This window comes from Chiloscyllium plagiosum, chromosome 38 (assembly GCF_004010195.1).
Source record: "Chiloscyllium plagiosum isolate BGI_BamShark_2017 chromosome 38, ASM401019v2, whole genome shotgun sequence".
NCBI classification, from domain to species: Eukaryota; Metazoa; Chordata; class Chondrichthyes; order Orectolobiformes; family Hemiscylliidae; genus Chiloscyllium; species Chiloscyllium plagiosum.
Window position 1 is genome coordinate 17,924,384 of NC_057747.1, and position 16,014 is coordinate 17,940,397.

The following is a 16,014-nucleotide window of genomic DNA, read 5'->3' on the forward strand; positions in this document are numbered from 1 at the left end:
GTAAAGTGCCTTAATGCTAACATTCTTGTCATTCGAGACATTGGAAGTCATAAGGTGTCCGAGGTTATCCTTCCTTTTTGTTGCATTCCTAATCTGCCTCAAGGTTAAATCCACCTACATACATGCTATCCTCCTGCTTATCTTTCCATTTAACTCCATACTCCCTGTCGCTTTCACTTTCCCTTCCCCCCAACTCAGAAGTTTAAAGTCCTACTGACCACCCTATTTATCCTCTTTGCTAGAACATTGGTACCAGATCGGTTCAGGTGGAGACCGTCCCAACGGTACTGCCCAGATATATTACTGGCAGTCCCCTGGTCGTCACTCCCGCTCTTCCTACTTATTAACTAGGTTAGAGGAGGAGGGTGGGTGGGAGACACTACAGTAGTAGAGTCTCAGGTTTAGCCGCCTTGCTGATATATATGGTCACTGCTTTCTTTCCCGGCTGCCCCTCCGGTCCACGTCACTTCCTCCGCTGCTCCCGCTCCTTCTCCGCTGCTGCTCGCACTTAAAATGGCCGTTGGCGAAGGGTGAGTATTTATACTCACTGCTTACCTTCCTGGCTACCCCTCTGGTCCCCGTCACTTCCTCCGCTGATCCTGCTCCTTCTGTGAAAGAGAAAACACCACTGCCCGCTACCAGTAAGTAATTTTAATAAAAACTGCCTCACCTTATCTTCCACGTTCATCCTACCTCCGCTGCTGCTCGCACTTAAAAGACAATGTACCCTGCTTGATCAGCTGCTAACCAAAGCCACCAGCTTCAAAATCCACTCTACCTACCGCTTACATACAGCTTGCATCATCCACAAGATGCACACCTCACCATGGTTCCTTCCAAACCCGCAATCTCTTTCACTAAGAAGGAAAAGGGCACCGAATGATGGAAAGCAATCACCTTCAAATTCCTTTCCAAGCCACATGCCATCCTGACTTGGAACTATAGCAACAGCAATGCACTAACAGGACTATGGGTGCACCTCTAACAGATAGACAGTAACAGTTCAACAAAGTGATTCACCACCACCTTTTAAAGTAACAATTAGGCAATGTGTTGTCCTGGCCAGTGCCATACACTGAGATTAAGAAATGTTGCAAATATTGAGCTGTCATGAATTGATAAATTCCAGCTAAATTATCAATTGTGCAGGACCATTATCACAACCATCAAGCTCACTTTTCAAGCAAGCACAACATACAAATGATCATTATGCATGTTTCAACTGCATCAGGAACACAAATGCCAGGCATATGTTCCACTACACAAAAGAGACAGTTTACTTCAGGGAACAAAGTTTGGTGTAGAAACCATGGGAATGGCCCTGTATGTGTAAGAGGCCAGGTAGGAGAAAGTGAGGACGGCAGATGCTGGACAGCAGAGTTGCGTGTGTGGTGCTGGAAAAGCACGTTTTGGGCAAGTTGATTCTCCTGCTCCTCGGATGCTGCCTGACCTGCTGTGCTCTTCAGCACCACACTCTATGCATCACTGCACCTGACCTCATGTTGTAAGTTCCAGTAGGTACGACAGTCCTGAACAAGCACGTGGACTGTACGAAAGCTTCAAACTCGCAAACATTGTGGGAGTAAAACATGCCTGACTCCTCAATAACTTTTCCAACTGTTCCAGAACCTGTGGGTTCTTCCCTGTCAAATGTTGAAGATACCTCAGAATCTGAGACAGTAACCCCGTTTGTTGCTTCCTTGGCGCCTGAAGAGGAGAACAAAATTCTTCAAAGACGCTCCATGCCCTCATAATTATCTTTGTTTAACTGTAACACCATTTCATCCGATTTTGCCTTCTCTCTTTCAAACTGCCTACTGAACTCTACCATATTATGATCGCTGCTTCCTAAGTGTTCCCTTACTTTAAGATCTTTTATAAAGTCTGGTTCATTACAAGAGGCGAGCTACTGTGCATTACATGTTGTCCGTATTAGAGACAGAGTTGGCGAAACCTGACCTCGTGCTAAAATGTCCCAGGAGGAGCTATGCCCTCGAACTTAGGGAAGGATGGATGTCATGACTGTAATGAGATCAGCCAGGTTCATCTCATAGAATATGACATCCCTGGGGCTGTTTATCTGGTCCAATCAGGGAGCCCTGGCTGACAGATAAAAACAGGAATGTCAGAGGTTCTGTTCACTCAGAGTTGAATCAGTGTCAAGACACTCTACATGTAAGTAATGGGTGACTTGGTGATGGGATACCAGCTTCTGGGGAATTACTTCCATTCGCTCCTCTTCCCTTTTTTCTCCCGTCTCCTATTCTTAGGCTGTAACTTATAAACATAATGAATATTAAACAGATAAATGAAGAGTACTCAGCGCAAACTGTTTATTTACAGCAAATACAAATTTCACTATTTTTACCCAAAGTATCAAAAAAGACACTTCTACGCCAACAATCAATACAAATCAGACCTTTAAAATACACAGTCTCTTATTTCTCAGATGGTTGTTCATTGCATGGAGTCTTGTGATTAGCTGCTCTCTGCTAAGCTCTGGCTAATCTGTCTTTGTGTACTGCCTAAGATTTAGCTCCAATTTCCTTTCAAGATACCCCAGAAGAAACATTAAAAACTGTGTCTCTCAATAGCTTAGCTCATCAATGATTACATATTACAGCACAAAAGGAGACCATTAGCCCACCATGTCTGTGCCAGCTTTTCAAAACAGCTTTCTAATTAGCCCCACATCCCTGCTCTTTCCTACCTGATTACTTTCCCCTCCGGTATTCATCAAATTCCCTTTCAGAAGTCATTTTATTTTTGAATCTATTTCCACTATCCTTTTCAAGAGTATATTCCAAACCACCATAACCTCAGAAGAAATTCTAATTAGACTTCTAGTTCTCCTGTCAATTATCTTAAATATTCTTCTCCTATTTTTAATCATTTCTCATTGGAAACCGATTCTTAATATGTATGCTTCAAAACCTTTCAGGATTTTGAACTATATTATATTTGCCTTCAGTCCTAAGGCAAACTCTTCTCTCCATGTAACTGAAGCTCTATTCCTCTTTATGTCAACATCACAAGTTGATGTTATTCTGCACCATCAATGCTGCCATTCTCGACAATCTCCTTTGCATCCGCTCCACCATCTCTATACTAAATACACCCTTCTTAGAGTATAATTTCCAGAACTGTTTTTTAATATTTGGATCTTAAAAATGTGACCAGTAAACAAGAATTCTCATGAAGAATTTATGACAGACAAAAAGCTTCATTTGTTTCATGCCTGTATTGGAATAACTAATGCTGTCATGTAGTCGTAATACAAACTTATTGGGAAGAGATATTTCACAAAAATACTTACATTCTATTTGAACCACAAATTATCAGATTAAATGCATAATAGTAAAGTGCAATTTGTGTGTTATTCATTTCAGGAAAATATGGAATGTGTAGGCCACACCATGAGTTGGCTAGGCATTCTTTCTATCTGTCCCAAAAACCTCCCATGATGTGGAGGTGCTAATGTTGGACTGGGGTCGACAAGGTCAGAAGACGCACGACACCAGGTTACAGTCCAACAGGTTTATTTGAAATCACAAGCTTTTGGAGCACTGCCTCTTTGTCAGGTGAAGTGACTTTGTGTTTGTCCCAAAACCATAAATAAAGCTTTAATTACTATCTTGATCAAGTCCAATACACTTTATTCACATTCATTTCCAAATGTCATTTGAAGATCAAAGTCAAGAACCGCAATTCCAAATCAAACTATTTTTTCTTGTAGCAATCTTCCAGCACAACAGATGTTCATTTAGTACATTGCATCCACACTGATGGTTTGATAAAGCTATCTAATTTGTCCCATATTCCAGCATTTTCCCTACAACCCTGAATATTAGTATGCTTGCATTTGTCTTGCGAAGGTTACTATGGAATCTGCTTCCACAACAATTAGCTCCAACAACTACGTTGACAGTCAGACGTTGTAGTCTGAAATTAACCAGCAAAAATAAAATTGAGAGGAAAAAGTAGAGAAATCTCTTCATGTGGAAAATTGTGGCAATCTAGAACACAGGACCATACTTGAAGAGATCAAGAAGAAGTCCAACACACTAGTTGTCAGAGATAACTATTTCACTCTTGTTATGATCCCTATGGAGACCAACAACTTCTAAAAATTTTGAATTTGCAGCCAGTTGCTGAAAAAGAGGAGATAAAAGTACTTAAATAGTTAAATCTTGTTATCAACATAAAACAAACTTCAAGTGAACTTTATTACTTCGTCTACTTCAACAAAAACTTCCCCTTTTACTTTTAACACATACAAATACATTTTACAGGTACACATCAAATTGTCTCTTAAGTTGGGATTCAATTCTAGAGCCAGTAGAAAGTGACATTTTAGCTCCTAAGGATTTACATCTGTTCTTTTTGTTTACCAACCTAGTAACTTTGAAACCCAGAGATTCCTGTACTCTAAGCAATGCTTCTAGGTGCAGCCCTAACAACTTGACACCATCCAGAACAAAGCCTGATCAAAACCCACATGATTTTGAATACCGTTCACTCAATTGATTCTGGGATTAAACTTTCTTGGAGAACCATCTCAGTTTCTCCAATTAAGAAAGCAGTTTTGAAAAGCTGGCTCAGAAACTTTTCTTAATATGTATACTTCAAAACCTTTCAGGATTTTGAACTATATTATATTTGTCTTCAGTATCTTCTGTCCTAAAGCAAACATCAGCTTTTCTCCATGTAACTGAAGCTCTATTCCTGCTTTGTGTCACCATCACAAGCTGATGTTATTCTTCACCATCAATACGGCAATTCTAGAAAATCTCCTTTGCATCCTCTCCCCCATCTCTATACCAAATACACCCTTCCTAGAGTGTAATTTGCAGAACTGGATTTATTATTTGGATGATAAAGTTTCTTTTTCTTTGCCTGGAGAATCAATCTTTAGACAAGTCTTTCAGCTTTGCTTCTAGTTTTCACAAATTCAGTTCTTCTAATTCAACTGCAAGGTACTACTAGCATTCATGCATGGCAAACTATAGAGACTTTAGGCCACTTGATATCTCTCTTTGGGTTTAATAAGGTTCAACCTTATTAATCTAACTACTTGTCAATTCAAGGAAACTGCAAGCTGCAGAGAAATGCACAGAAATTAAAATCAATTCAATGGGGAAGGAGCTGGTGGCGTTGTGGCAACGTAATAATCCAGAACCTCGTGCTAATGTTCTGGTCACATAAGTTTGAATTCCACCATACAAAATGGTGAAATTTTAATTCAATAAAAATCTGGATTAAAAAGCTAACCTAATGATGACCACGTAATCACTGTCAATTGTCATAAAAAGCTTTCCAGTTCACTAATGTCCTTTCCGGAAGAAAATCTGCTATTCTTACCTGATCTGGTCTACACGCAACCTGGAGCAATTTGGTTGACTCTTTACTGCCCTCTAGGTAATTAAGTATAGACAGTAAATGCTGGCCTAGCAATAAGCTGGGCTAGAAATAAAGTATTTCTGAGTTTGTAACATCCTTAGAAAAGTGCATTTCAATATTTAATTATGTAGGACCATTCTTTACCTCATTTTCAACAGGAAAAAGATTTTGAACTGAGCAGGGCATTCTCACATGCTTGTCATCCCAGGCATCATTATAATATGTGGGATAAGGTCGAGGGACTTCACCACTTTTCAAAAGGTCTGTCTGCAATATAAGCACAAAAAAGGTAACTGCAACAATTATATATTCAGTAGGAGAAATGGGCAAGGCAGCTTTTCATATCAAATAGATGAGCATGTTAAAAGAAAGTGCCTTTGCTTAAACATCCTTAAAACAACAGGAGAAAGGAGCATCTGAAGCTAATTCAAAAGTTGGCTTAAAAACATTTCTTGCTGCAATTTCTAGTTTATTAGGTGCTCTAATTATTTATTATAAAGTCTTTTAAACCATCTTAATAAATTTGTAAATGGCAGCATGAAAATCAACAATTCATGACAACAGATTTCAACCTAGTTCAGTTGGATGACATTATTTGCTTTGTACAGCAATTTATGTCTAAGGTGAAATGAAATTGGCATACTCTAGCTATTTTTACAGATCTGGTCTTAAAGCTGAGAACTCAGTTGGAAGTCCATATCATAGACACGTTTCAAGTACTACTCAGTTGAATAAATTACTGTGTAGCCAAGTTTTCCCAATTAATATTGCTCAATGAGTATATTGCTTGGAAAGAAGTTTATTTCAACTTACTCGGATAGTCACTGAGTGATTGCTAGATGCTCTTAAAGGTGGCAAAACACTGCTGCATTCTGGCATTCGGCGCATCTCAATGATTGGAGTTCCAAGCCATTTGATATCTGCAGAGTATCTCCCTTGATAAGGTCTTTTTCCTTCCACGGTAGAATGCCCTCTTCTGGAAGTCAAATATTTTTAGCATAATAATGCAATCTGCATTAGAATTCTAACAACTAATCTGTAGATCACACAATATGACATTTTGTCAACAGTATGACAGTTTCAGAGGATAAAGAAAGAAATCAAATAATTTAAAACTTAATGCCTGAATAGTTCATTGTTTAACACTGATTAACTGCATTAAGCGAAGAATCCTAATTCTCAAGGTGAGTTACAATCTATTTATCTGATTCAACCAATGTTCTGGTTTGACCTATGAATCAAAAGTTTTTAAACAAAATTTATTTCAGTGAGTATCTCAGATGGATAAAGTAAATCTGATATAGCCAGAATCTGTTCCACGATTGGTTCAACAAATGCTCAAGTTATTGGTGTGGGAGAAAGCATTTAGTCTGAATAGCATATTTAATGCTACACAATTATAATTTAAGCTACTAATTTGCACCTTCAAAATGAGCTTCAGCTGAAAATATGTATAAAACTCAAAAGTTTTGTTATATTGTAATCTCAATACAGAATCAGAATAGCTCCAATACAGTAGAGAGATATTTAGTCCACTGTGTCAACTTGACTTGCTTAAAAATCTGATATGTTGTTTTAATATTAAGTTTAATATTAAAACAAATTTTTACCCACTTTATATTATGCCACTTTTGGCTCATTTGGAGGCATAGATTACTGGTTTAAATTCTAATTGATTTTGAATAGATTCTGGCTATCTCAGATTTACATTTTCCAACTAAGATATTCAGTGAAAAATGTATTTTCTATCTCTCTCTCTCAAATATCTTATAGTTTCCTATTGATTGCTCTTTTTATATAAATGTTGCAAACTAGTATTACATATAAATAGAATGCATATATCAGGACTTCAAAAATCAAACTATTAATGCCATGGTCAACTCAAGATGTCCATGTACGCAAATGCTGCAGCCATCATCATATGACTTTGCCATCAATGCTCTATTATTCTCTTAACTAACGTGGAAATGTTGCAAAGACCAAAGGAGATTCTGGCAACTCCAAAAAAAGTCTTCAAATGTCAAAGTAATTGATTAAATAAGAGAGGATGGGGTGTGTGTTAACTCTCCTGCCAACATGGAGTGGCCTTCCAATGGCTGGGACAGTCAACAGCAACCACCAAAAGAATACTGCAACACAATTAGCAAGTTCCACTCTTTACATTTTTTTTAATTGATTCATGGGATTTGGGCATCAGTGGCCAGACCAGTATTTATGACCCATAGGGCAGTTAAGTGTCAACCTCAATGCTGTGGGTCTGGAGTTACATGTAGGCAAGACCAGTTAAGAGATCCAGATTTTATTGCTGAAAAATAAACAATTGATTCACAATCACCACCAGATTCCTAATTCCAGATATTTGTTGAATTCAAATTCTACCAATGCCATAGCACAATTCAAATCCAGGAACCCAAAACATTACCAGGTCCCTGTATTATCAATCTAGGCTATTACTTCCACTTACATGGAAATGTGGTGACACGGAATTTTTTTTTAAATCTTCTGCTCTCTTTAAGTAGATATAACATTGACTGAATAGGAAGTCAGTACAAGCTTGCCCAAGTTGAAAGCTAAGCAGTTGCTGATATCCATTTCTAACTTCCAAAGACAAGCACTGTCACTTCAGAAATATGGGGCCAATTATGTGATATTTTAAGGTCAAGTGATTATACAATACATGCAACAGAAGTGATTTGGTGATTTTGAAAAAAGAAACACTCAGACATTCACTTACAAACATTTCCATTTTTGACGGCACCAGATGAGCAACCCAGAAGCAGATGATTGCTCTGGATTCCTGTCCCTTCCATTGCTGGATATACACATTACTGCAGCACTTCTGCAAATGTAGTACTTTACTGTCTGTTAATTACACAACACGCTCAGTTCAATACAATTACATCCCTAGGGGCAAAAGTAGACTGTACAGAAAACCCTATGATACCCCAAAATATTAACAAGCTAATATTAAAAATATTAAAAAGAACAAACGTGTGCTGCTACCCTTTGCTGTCAATGCAAAATGCTCTGTCTGATAAAAGCTTTGCAGACAAAAAAAAAAGTCATTTACAGTTTTAAATGTGGTTGAATTGAATGCTAAAAGCATAACAGTTTCGGAATATGACAAAAGGAGCTATCTCATGTAAGGATTAAAAATGATAATTAACCCTTGAAATGATTCATTCTAAAATTAGGGTGAAACACAATAAGAGTTGACCATAACAGCATAGGTATGCTGCAGCTCTATTGTCACATCTACCAAGACTGTTGGGTGTGATAGGCTCATCTTGCCTCCATATCAGTGGGCAGTACCAATACAGACCATACATGACATTGACAGCTAAGCAAAGTCAATGGGGAGTCAGCACTGGCAACATGCCCATTCCTTTTAGGATAATAACATCCAAGAATAAGGTAAGGATTTAATATAAAATATTTTATAAGGTTTGAGTACAATACTCAAGTTGAGTTTTAAGTTTTTTTTAAACTAGATTCTGAATTTTAAAAGCATGGATTGTTCAGGGTGAACTGAAGCGGAGATTTGCAACTTCAGTTCAGGAGTAAATGAAATCCAGAAATTAGAAAGCTAGCTGCCAGCATTTTTCAAGTCAGCTTCACATTCTTTATATGTGAAGTTATTAATTCCAACTCAGGTAAAACACTATGGACACTGGCAAGTCTTCAGGAATATATCCAATTTGCCATATTTTATATGAGTTTAGACAATGAGCCCAGGCAGACTATTCAATAGTCAACATCAAGCCAATGACCATACATGCACTGTCCAGCATGGGACACTGGACTGTGATCAACAAGTACAATATTTATTTTATTAAGTGGTATTATTGTAAACTTTAAAATGTAGTTTTGTTCTTTCATGTAATGTCCACAGTGCTGGAATGCCCAGCATTTTTGCCCAACCCTAAGTGGCCTTGAAAAAGAGCCACCTATTGAAATACTGTAGTCCATATGGTGTGGTACATACTAATATTGTAACAATAACTCACCAAGGAAGTGAAGGAATAAAACTGTATCAGTTATATTAACTGGATGCCACAGATTGCTTTAAGTTGCTAAACATGGTATTGTGCTCATCTTTAGTGTCCCTGCCTCAGGACCAGGAAGCCCTAGTTCAAGTCCCACCTGCTCCGGAGATTTGTATTAACATCTCTGACAGGTTGATTAGAAAAATATAATAAATTAGAAAGAAATTCACAGAAGCTTAAAGCAACAGATGCTGGCACTTAAAGAATTTAAGAATACATGTATGGTATGTAAATATGGAATATTGTTTAAACCAAAATACATCAATTAGACCAAATATTGGAGGCTTTATAAATTACTTATTAAATAGACTTCATGCCACGTCTAAGGCTCTCTTTTAGTATTCTGTCAGATATTGAAAGCATCATGCACAAGATGTAGGCAAACTGCTTCCAAATGACATAGACCATACACTTTTTTTGCTGCTAATTAAGCTGGCCGAAGGCCAGTCATTTGAATCTTTATCAAACAAAGCTCCATCCATTTAGAAAGGCGTAGAAGGGAAATATTAATTCATTTAGTCACTTAATCTATGTCTGAACAAAGAAAACTTCACATTTATCATTTGAACTTTCAAGCAATAATAGCACCACCACCAAAGCGTCCCTAAAATATTAAATGAAAGGTATATAATTGCATATAGAAAAAAGGGTTTTCCTCCATTTGTGCTCCAATCATTTAAGACAAACATGAATGAACCTACAATAGCGCAGCATCATCATTTTTAGTGAGCAAATTGGTGTTAACATGACTTGGCTGCCTGATGTTATTAATTAATTATCGAAGTAGCACCTTTATAATTAAGACCATAATTAAAGGCCATTCAGCCCACTGAGTGTGCTCCACCATCCAAAGAGTTCATGGCTAATCTGATAATCCTCAACTCTACTGCCTTTTCCCCATTTTCTCGAATCCCTTACTGATTAAAAAAAAATGTGTATAGTATCCTTAATGACACAGTCTGTAGTATTAGCAATTATTTGCTGATTGGTAATTGCTCACAACGTGAAAGAAAGGAGCAAGTGTTAAGCACTGTACAAAGAGTCATATCAATTCAAGTGAAGACCATCATACCCATAACACTTCATAATATGCAGCACGCTGACAAGTTAAAATTAATCTAATAACCCACTGTAAATCTTGTTCATTGTTTGTAGGGCCTTTCTGTGCCATTTCAGTTGGTTACTGCATTTGCCCTGAAAAAAATGACAGCTCTTCAAAAACAGATGCTGATCAAATTGCACAGCTGAACTAAATGGCAAAATATGTCCAATAATGTGCTCCTGTACTTTTCATCTATGTAAATAGTGTCCTAGCAGTTCCAACAGTGCAAATTTTCAGACCTCACCCTGTTGTGCATAATAACATAACAAATCATGCTGCGAAACAAAACTGAACACTACCATGTTACTTTCACTTTCATTTCCAGCTCCCTGGGAGAAAAACAGATCGAATCCAAATGTAGAAAATCCTTAATCAGTTCAAGGATTTTATAGTTGCCGTTTCTACACAATGCAACTTTTTTTTTACAAGTTTTGAACTGGGAAAGGTTACAATTTTTAGATTTTTAGCATAACTGGAAAAAAAACATCCTGCAATATACCATTTTTCTTGGTGCAATTTTTCATTCAGCTCTGTTCACAGTATCTGATACAACTGAAGCAGCAAAACAACTCATGAAAAAAGCCCTTTCATATGTATGGTACAATTCCTGACAAGAAAGCACTCTGACTTAAATAAAATTATGTCACTATGCAAATAAATCTTATTTTTATACTTTCTGCTCAATGCTATTGGTAATTTCACAGACCCAATCATGACTACCTGACAAATCAGAAAATTCAACAAAACTACAACATGCACTGCACCAGCCAAATTAATATTCCAGCTTCACACTATTTTCTACAAACCTTCATGATCAAAACACTCAACAAGCATAGAATAGTAGCAGAACATAAACACTTTCACTCAGTTGTTTGGTGAAACTCAGCTAAGTGACAGGGCAATTCATCCAGCTGCACAGCAGGTACAGGCCGTTGCACAATCATTAACTCCTTTCAGCCAGCTGAGGAAATCAGCTCCACTCAGAGGAACCCACCCACTGTCTGTTTCCGGTTTCCAAGTAAAACCAATCAAGCAAACAAGAAATCAGTTTGTATATTTTAGTGTACCAACTTCTACTGCTTCACTGTTAACCTTTGAACTACCATAAGTCTACCATATTTTCAACACAATGAAGTTACAATTAAATTACATTATTAACACAAAATTTAAGTGAAGGGAACATAAAAGTACAGTGGCTCAGTGGTCAGCACTGATGCCTCACAGCGCCAGGGACCTTGGTTCAATTTCAGCTTTGGGCCTTGTGGAGTTTGCACATTGTCACCGTGTCTGCATGGGTTTTCTTTGGGAGCTCTGATTTCCTCCCACAATCCAAAGACGTGCAAGTTAGATTAATTGGCCATGCCAAATTGCCCATAGTGTTCAGGGATGTATAGGTTAGGTGCATGAGTCAGGGGTAAAATGTAGGGTAGGGGAATGGGTTTGAGTGGGATACCTTGAGGGTCGGTGTGAACTTGTTGGGCTGAGGGCCTGTTTCCACACCATAGGCATTCTGTGGATAAATACAACATGTGGAATGCTCATTATAAAACATTGCTGTACCAGACACATGTGGGAGATCAGTAATAAAGCTCTATTTTATAGTTTTATACAATCATTAAATGTGATGAAAGGTGTACGATGTAAGAATACACTTTGGAATTTGGATTTCAAAACGTAGCCCATCCTGAAATGGGTTCAGTTCCTAAATCCATTCGCAGGTCAGTTTGTATATATGTCAGGCTAACTGCCCTATGATTTCACTTTTTCTCTACTTCCTTCTTGATATAGAGGGGTTATATTTGCTACTATGGGATCACATTCAAATAACAACCAAAGTAATTGAGTGACGAAAATAGCCTCTTAATTCAGCAACCACAAGTAGTGCAACCTCAAGGCAGCAATAGAATCCCGAAATACAGTTCTTTACACACAGTTCTTACATATACTAAAATTCCATTACTATGGTGTTACATTATGTACTATAGATAAAACAAAGGTTTGAGGGGCTTCTGTGCTGAGAGACAGGAGATGGCTATAGGGAAAGGCTGAATAGACTGGGGCTGTTTTCCATGGAGCGTCGGAGTTTGAGGGGTGACCTTATTGAGGTTTATAAAATTATGAGGAGCATGAATAGAATAAATAGACAAAGTCTTTTCCCTGGGGTGTGGAAGTTCTGAACTAGAGGGCATAGGTTTAGGATGAGAGTGGAAAGAGATAAAAGAGACCTAAGGGGCAACGTTTTCACACAGAGGTTTCACACAGAGGGTGATGCATGTATGGAATGAGCTGCCTAAGGAAATGGTGGAGGCTGGTACAATTACAACATTTAGAAGGCTTCTGGATGGGTATATGAATAGGAAGAGTCTAGAGGGATATAGGCCAAGTGCTGGCAAATGGAACTAGATTAGGATATCTGATCAGCATGGACAAGTTGGATCGAAGGGTCTGTTTCCATGCTGTACATCTCTATGTGCTTAAGAGTGTCCATCCGGTCTGTTTGTATAATTAAGAAGTGTTAGTTCTTTTGCCTTTTAAGTTAGTAAATGTTAGGAAAAGTATTAGACTTACATGCTCTAAATAAGTTAGAAATCATAACTGTACTTAATAAAAGAATAAAGGATATTAAACTGATTACCGCAGCTGGATGGAGAGATTTGTTTACTATTTGTCGGCGTGAGTTTCATTCATTCATGCAATTTCATGGAAGTGCTGTTTTGTCAGTTAAGAGGATAGTGGCCCCTTTAAAAGGTATTCAACAAGTACATACTAATTGGGGAAACTGTTTGGTGTTCTGTAATCTACTCAAGTCTGAGAGAGGATTGGTAACAGCTGATTAATATTATAATGTTTCGTGGATTGATGGGGATTATATTGTTCACAATACTACAGAACTGCAGTTGAAACAGTGAAACAGTGTTATAGTAGGGCGTTATGAATGAATGAAACGGGAATTAGTGTTTGCTTGTGAATGGGTTAGTAAAGAAGTAATGAATGAATGCAACGAGGGGTACATCGGGTTCCGAGAGATCTATTGTGTTAGGGGATTCTCTAGTCCAAGGTACAGACAGACGCTTCTGTGGCCAGCAGAGAAAAATCAGAATGGAGTATTGTTTCCCTGGTGCCAGGATAGATGATGTCTCAGAGAGGGTGCAGAATGTTCTCAAGGGGGAGAGCAGCCAGCAAGAGGTCATTGTCCACATTGGAACCAACGACATAGAAAGGAAAAAGGTTGAGATTCTGAAGGGCGATTACAGAGAGTTCGGCAGGAATTTAAAAAGGAGGTCCTCAAGAGTAGTAATATCTGGAATACTCCCGGTGCTACGAGCTAGTGAGGGCAGGAATTGGAGGATAGAGCAGATGAATACATGGCTGAGGAGTTGGTGTATGGGAGAAGGAATCACATTTTTGGATCATTGGAATCTCTTTTGGTGTAGAAGTGACCTGTACACCAAGGATGGATTGCACCTAAATTGGAAGGGGACAAACGTACTGGCAGGGAGATTTGCTGGAGCTGCTCAGGAGAATTTAAACTAGTAAGGTGGGGAGGTGGGACCCAGGGAGATAGCGAGGAAAGAGATCAATCTGAGACTGGTACAGTTGAGAACAGAAGAGAGTCAAACAAACAAGGCAGGCAGGGACAAGGTAGGACTAATAATTAAACTGCATTTATTTCAATGCAAGGTGCCTAACGGAGAAGGCAGATGAACTCAGGGCATGGTTAGGAACATGGGACTGGGGTATCATAGCAATTACGGAAACATGGCTCAGGGATGGGCAGGACTGGCAACTTAATGTTCCAGGATACAAATGCTACAAGAAGGATAGAAAGGAAGGCAAGACAGGAGGAGGGGTGGCATTTTGGATAAGGGATAGCATTACAGCTGTGCTGAGGGAGGATATTCCCGGAAATACATCCAGGGAAGTTATTTGGGTGGAATTGAGAAATAAAAAAGGGATGATCACCTTATTGGGATTGTATTATAGACACCCTAATAGTCAGAGGGAAATTGAGAAACAGATTGTAAGGAGATCTCAGCTATCCGTAAGAATAATAGGATGGTTATGGTAGACGATTTTAACTTTCCAAACATAGACTGGGACTGCCATAGCATTAAGGGTTTAGATGGAGAGGAATTTGTTAAGTGTGGACAAGAAAATTTTCTGATTCAGTATGTGGATGTACATATGAGAGAAGGTGCAGTACTTGACCTACTCTTGGGAAATAAGGCAGGGCAGGTGACTGATGTGTCAGTGGGGGAGCACTTTGGGGCCAGCGACCATTATTCCATTAGATTTAAAATAGTGATGGAAAAGGATAGACCAGATCTAAAAGTTGAATTGGAGAAAGGCAAATTTTGACGGTATTGGGCAAGAACTTTCAAAAGCTGATTGGGGGCAGATGTTCGCAGGTAAAGGGGCGGCTGCAAAACGGGAAGCCTTCAAGAATGAGATAATGAGAATCCAAAGAAAGTATATTCCTGTCAGGGTGAAAGGAAAGGCTGGTAGGTATAGGGAATGCTGGATGACTAAAGAAATTGAGGGTTTGGTTAAGAAAAAGAAGCAAGCATAAGTAAGGTATAGACAGCATAGGTTTAGGGTGAGAGGGGAAAGATATAAAACAGACCTAAGGAGCAACTTTTTCACACAGTGAGTGATACATGTATGGAATGAGGTGCCAGAGGAAGTGATGGAGGCTGGTACAATTGCAACATTTAAGAGGCATTTGGATGGGTATATGAATAGGAAGGGTTTGGAGGGATATGGGCCGGGTGCTGGCTGGTGGGACTAGATTGGGTTGGGATATCTGGTTGGTATGATGACTTTATGACAGGATAGATCGAGTGAATCCTTAGAAAAGTATACAGACAGTAGGAGTATACTTAAGAGGGAAATCAGGAGGGCAAAAAGGGGACATGAGATAGCTTGGCAAACAGAATTAAGGAGAATTCAAAGGGTTTTTACAAATACGTTAAGGACAAAAGGATAACTAGGGAGAGAATAGCGCCCCTCAAAAATCAGCAAGGCGGCCTTTGTGTGGAGCCACAGAAAATGGGGGAGATACTAAATGAATATTTTGCATCAGTATTTACTGTGAAAAAGAATATGGAAGATATAGACTGTAGGGAAATAGATGGTGACACCTTGCAAAATGTCCATATTACAAAGGAGGAAGTGCGCGATGTCTTGAAACGGTTAAAGGTGGATAAATCCCCAGGACCTGATCAGGTGTACCCTAGAACTCTGTGGGAAGCTACAGAAGTGATTGCTGGACCTCTTGCTGAGATATAGATATCATCGATAGTCACAGGTGAGGTGCCGGAAGATTGGAGGTTGGCTACCATGGTGCCACTGTTTAAGAAGGGTGGTAAGGACAAGCCAGGGAACTATAGACCAGTGAGCCTGATGTCGGTTGTTGGAGGGAATCCTGAGGGACAGGATGTACATGTACTTGGAAAGGCAAGGACT

The 16,014-nt window shown here is 38.8% G+C and overlaps 1 protein-coding gene across 4 annotated transcripts in view; it reads right to left on the minus strand.

Moving 5' to 3' along the window:
- parga (poly (ADP-ribose) glycohydrolase a) overlaps positions 1-16,014 on the minus strand; it is a 202,150-nt gene that overhangs the window by 168,693 nt on the left and 17,443 nt on the right. For 2 of the 4 annotated variants that reach the window (XM_043679036.1, XM_043679037.1), the window contains exons 4-5: positions 6,214-6,376; positions 5,545-5,667 (exon numbers count right to left, since the gene is read on the minus strand). In XM_043679036.1, coding sequence (XP_043534971.1) covers positions 5,545-5,667; positions 6,214-6,376 — 286 coding nt within the window. Of the gene's footprint in view, positions 1-5,544; positions 5,668-6,213; positions 6,377-8,134; positions 8,263-11,354; positions 11,376-11,443; positions 11,486-16,014 lie in introns of those variants that run through there. The other 2 variants (XM_043679038.1, XM_043679039.1) reach the window with 2 other exon arrangements.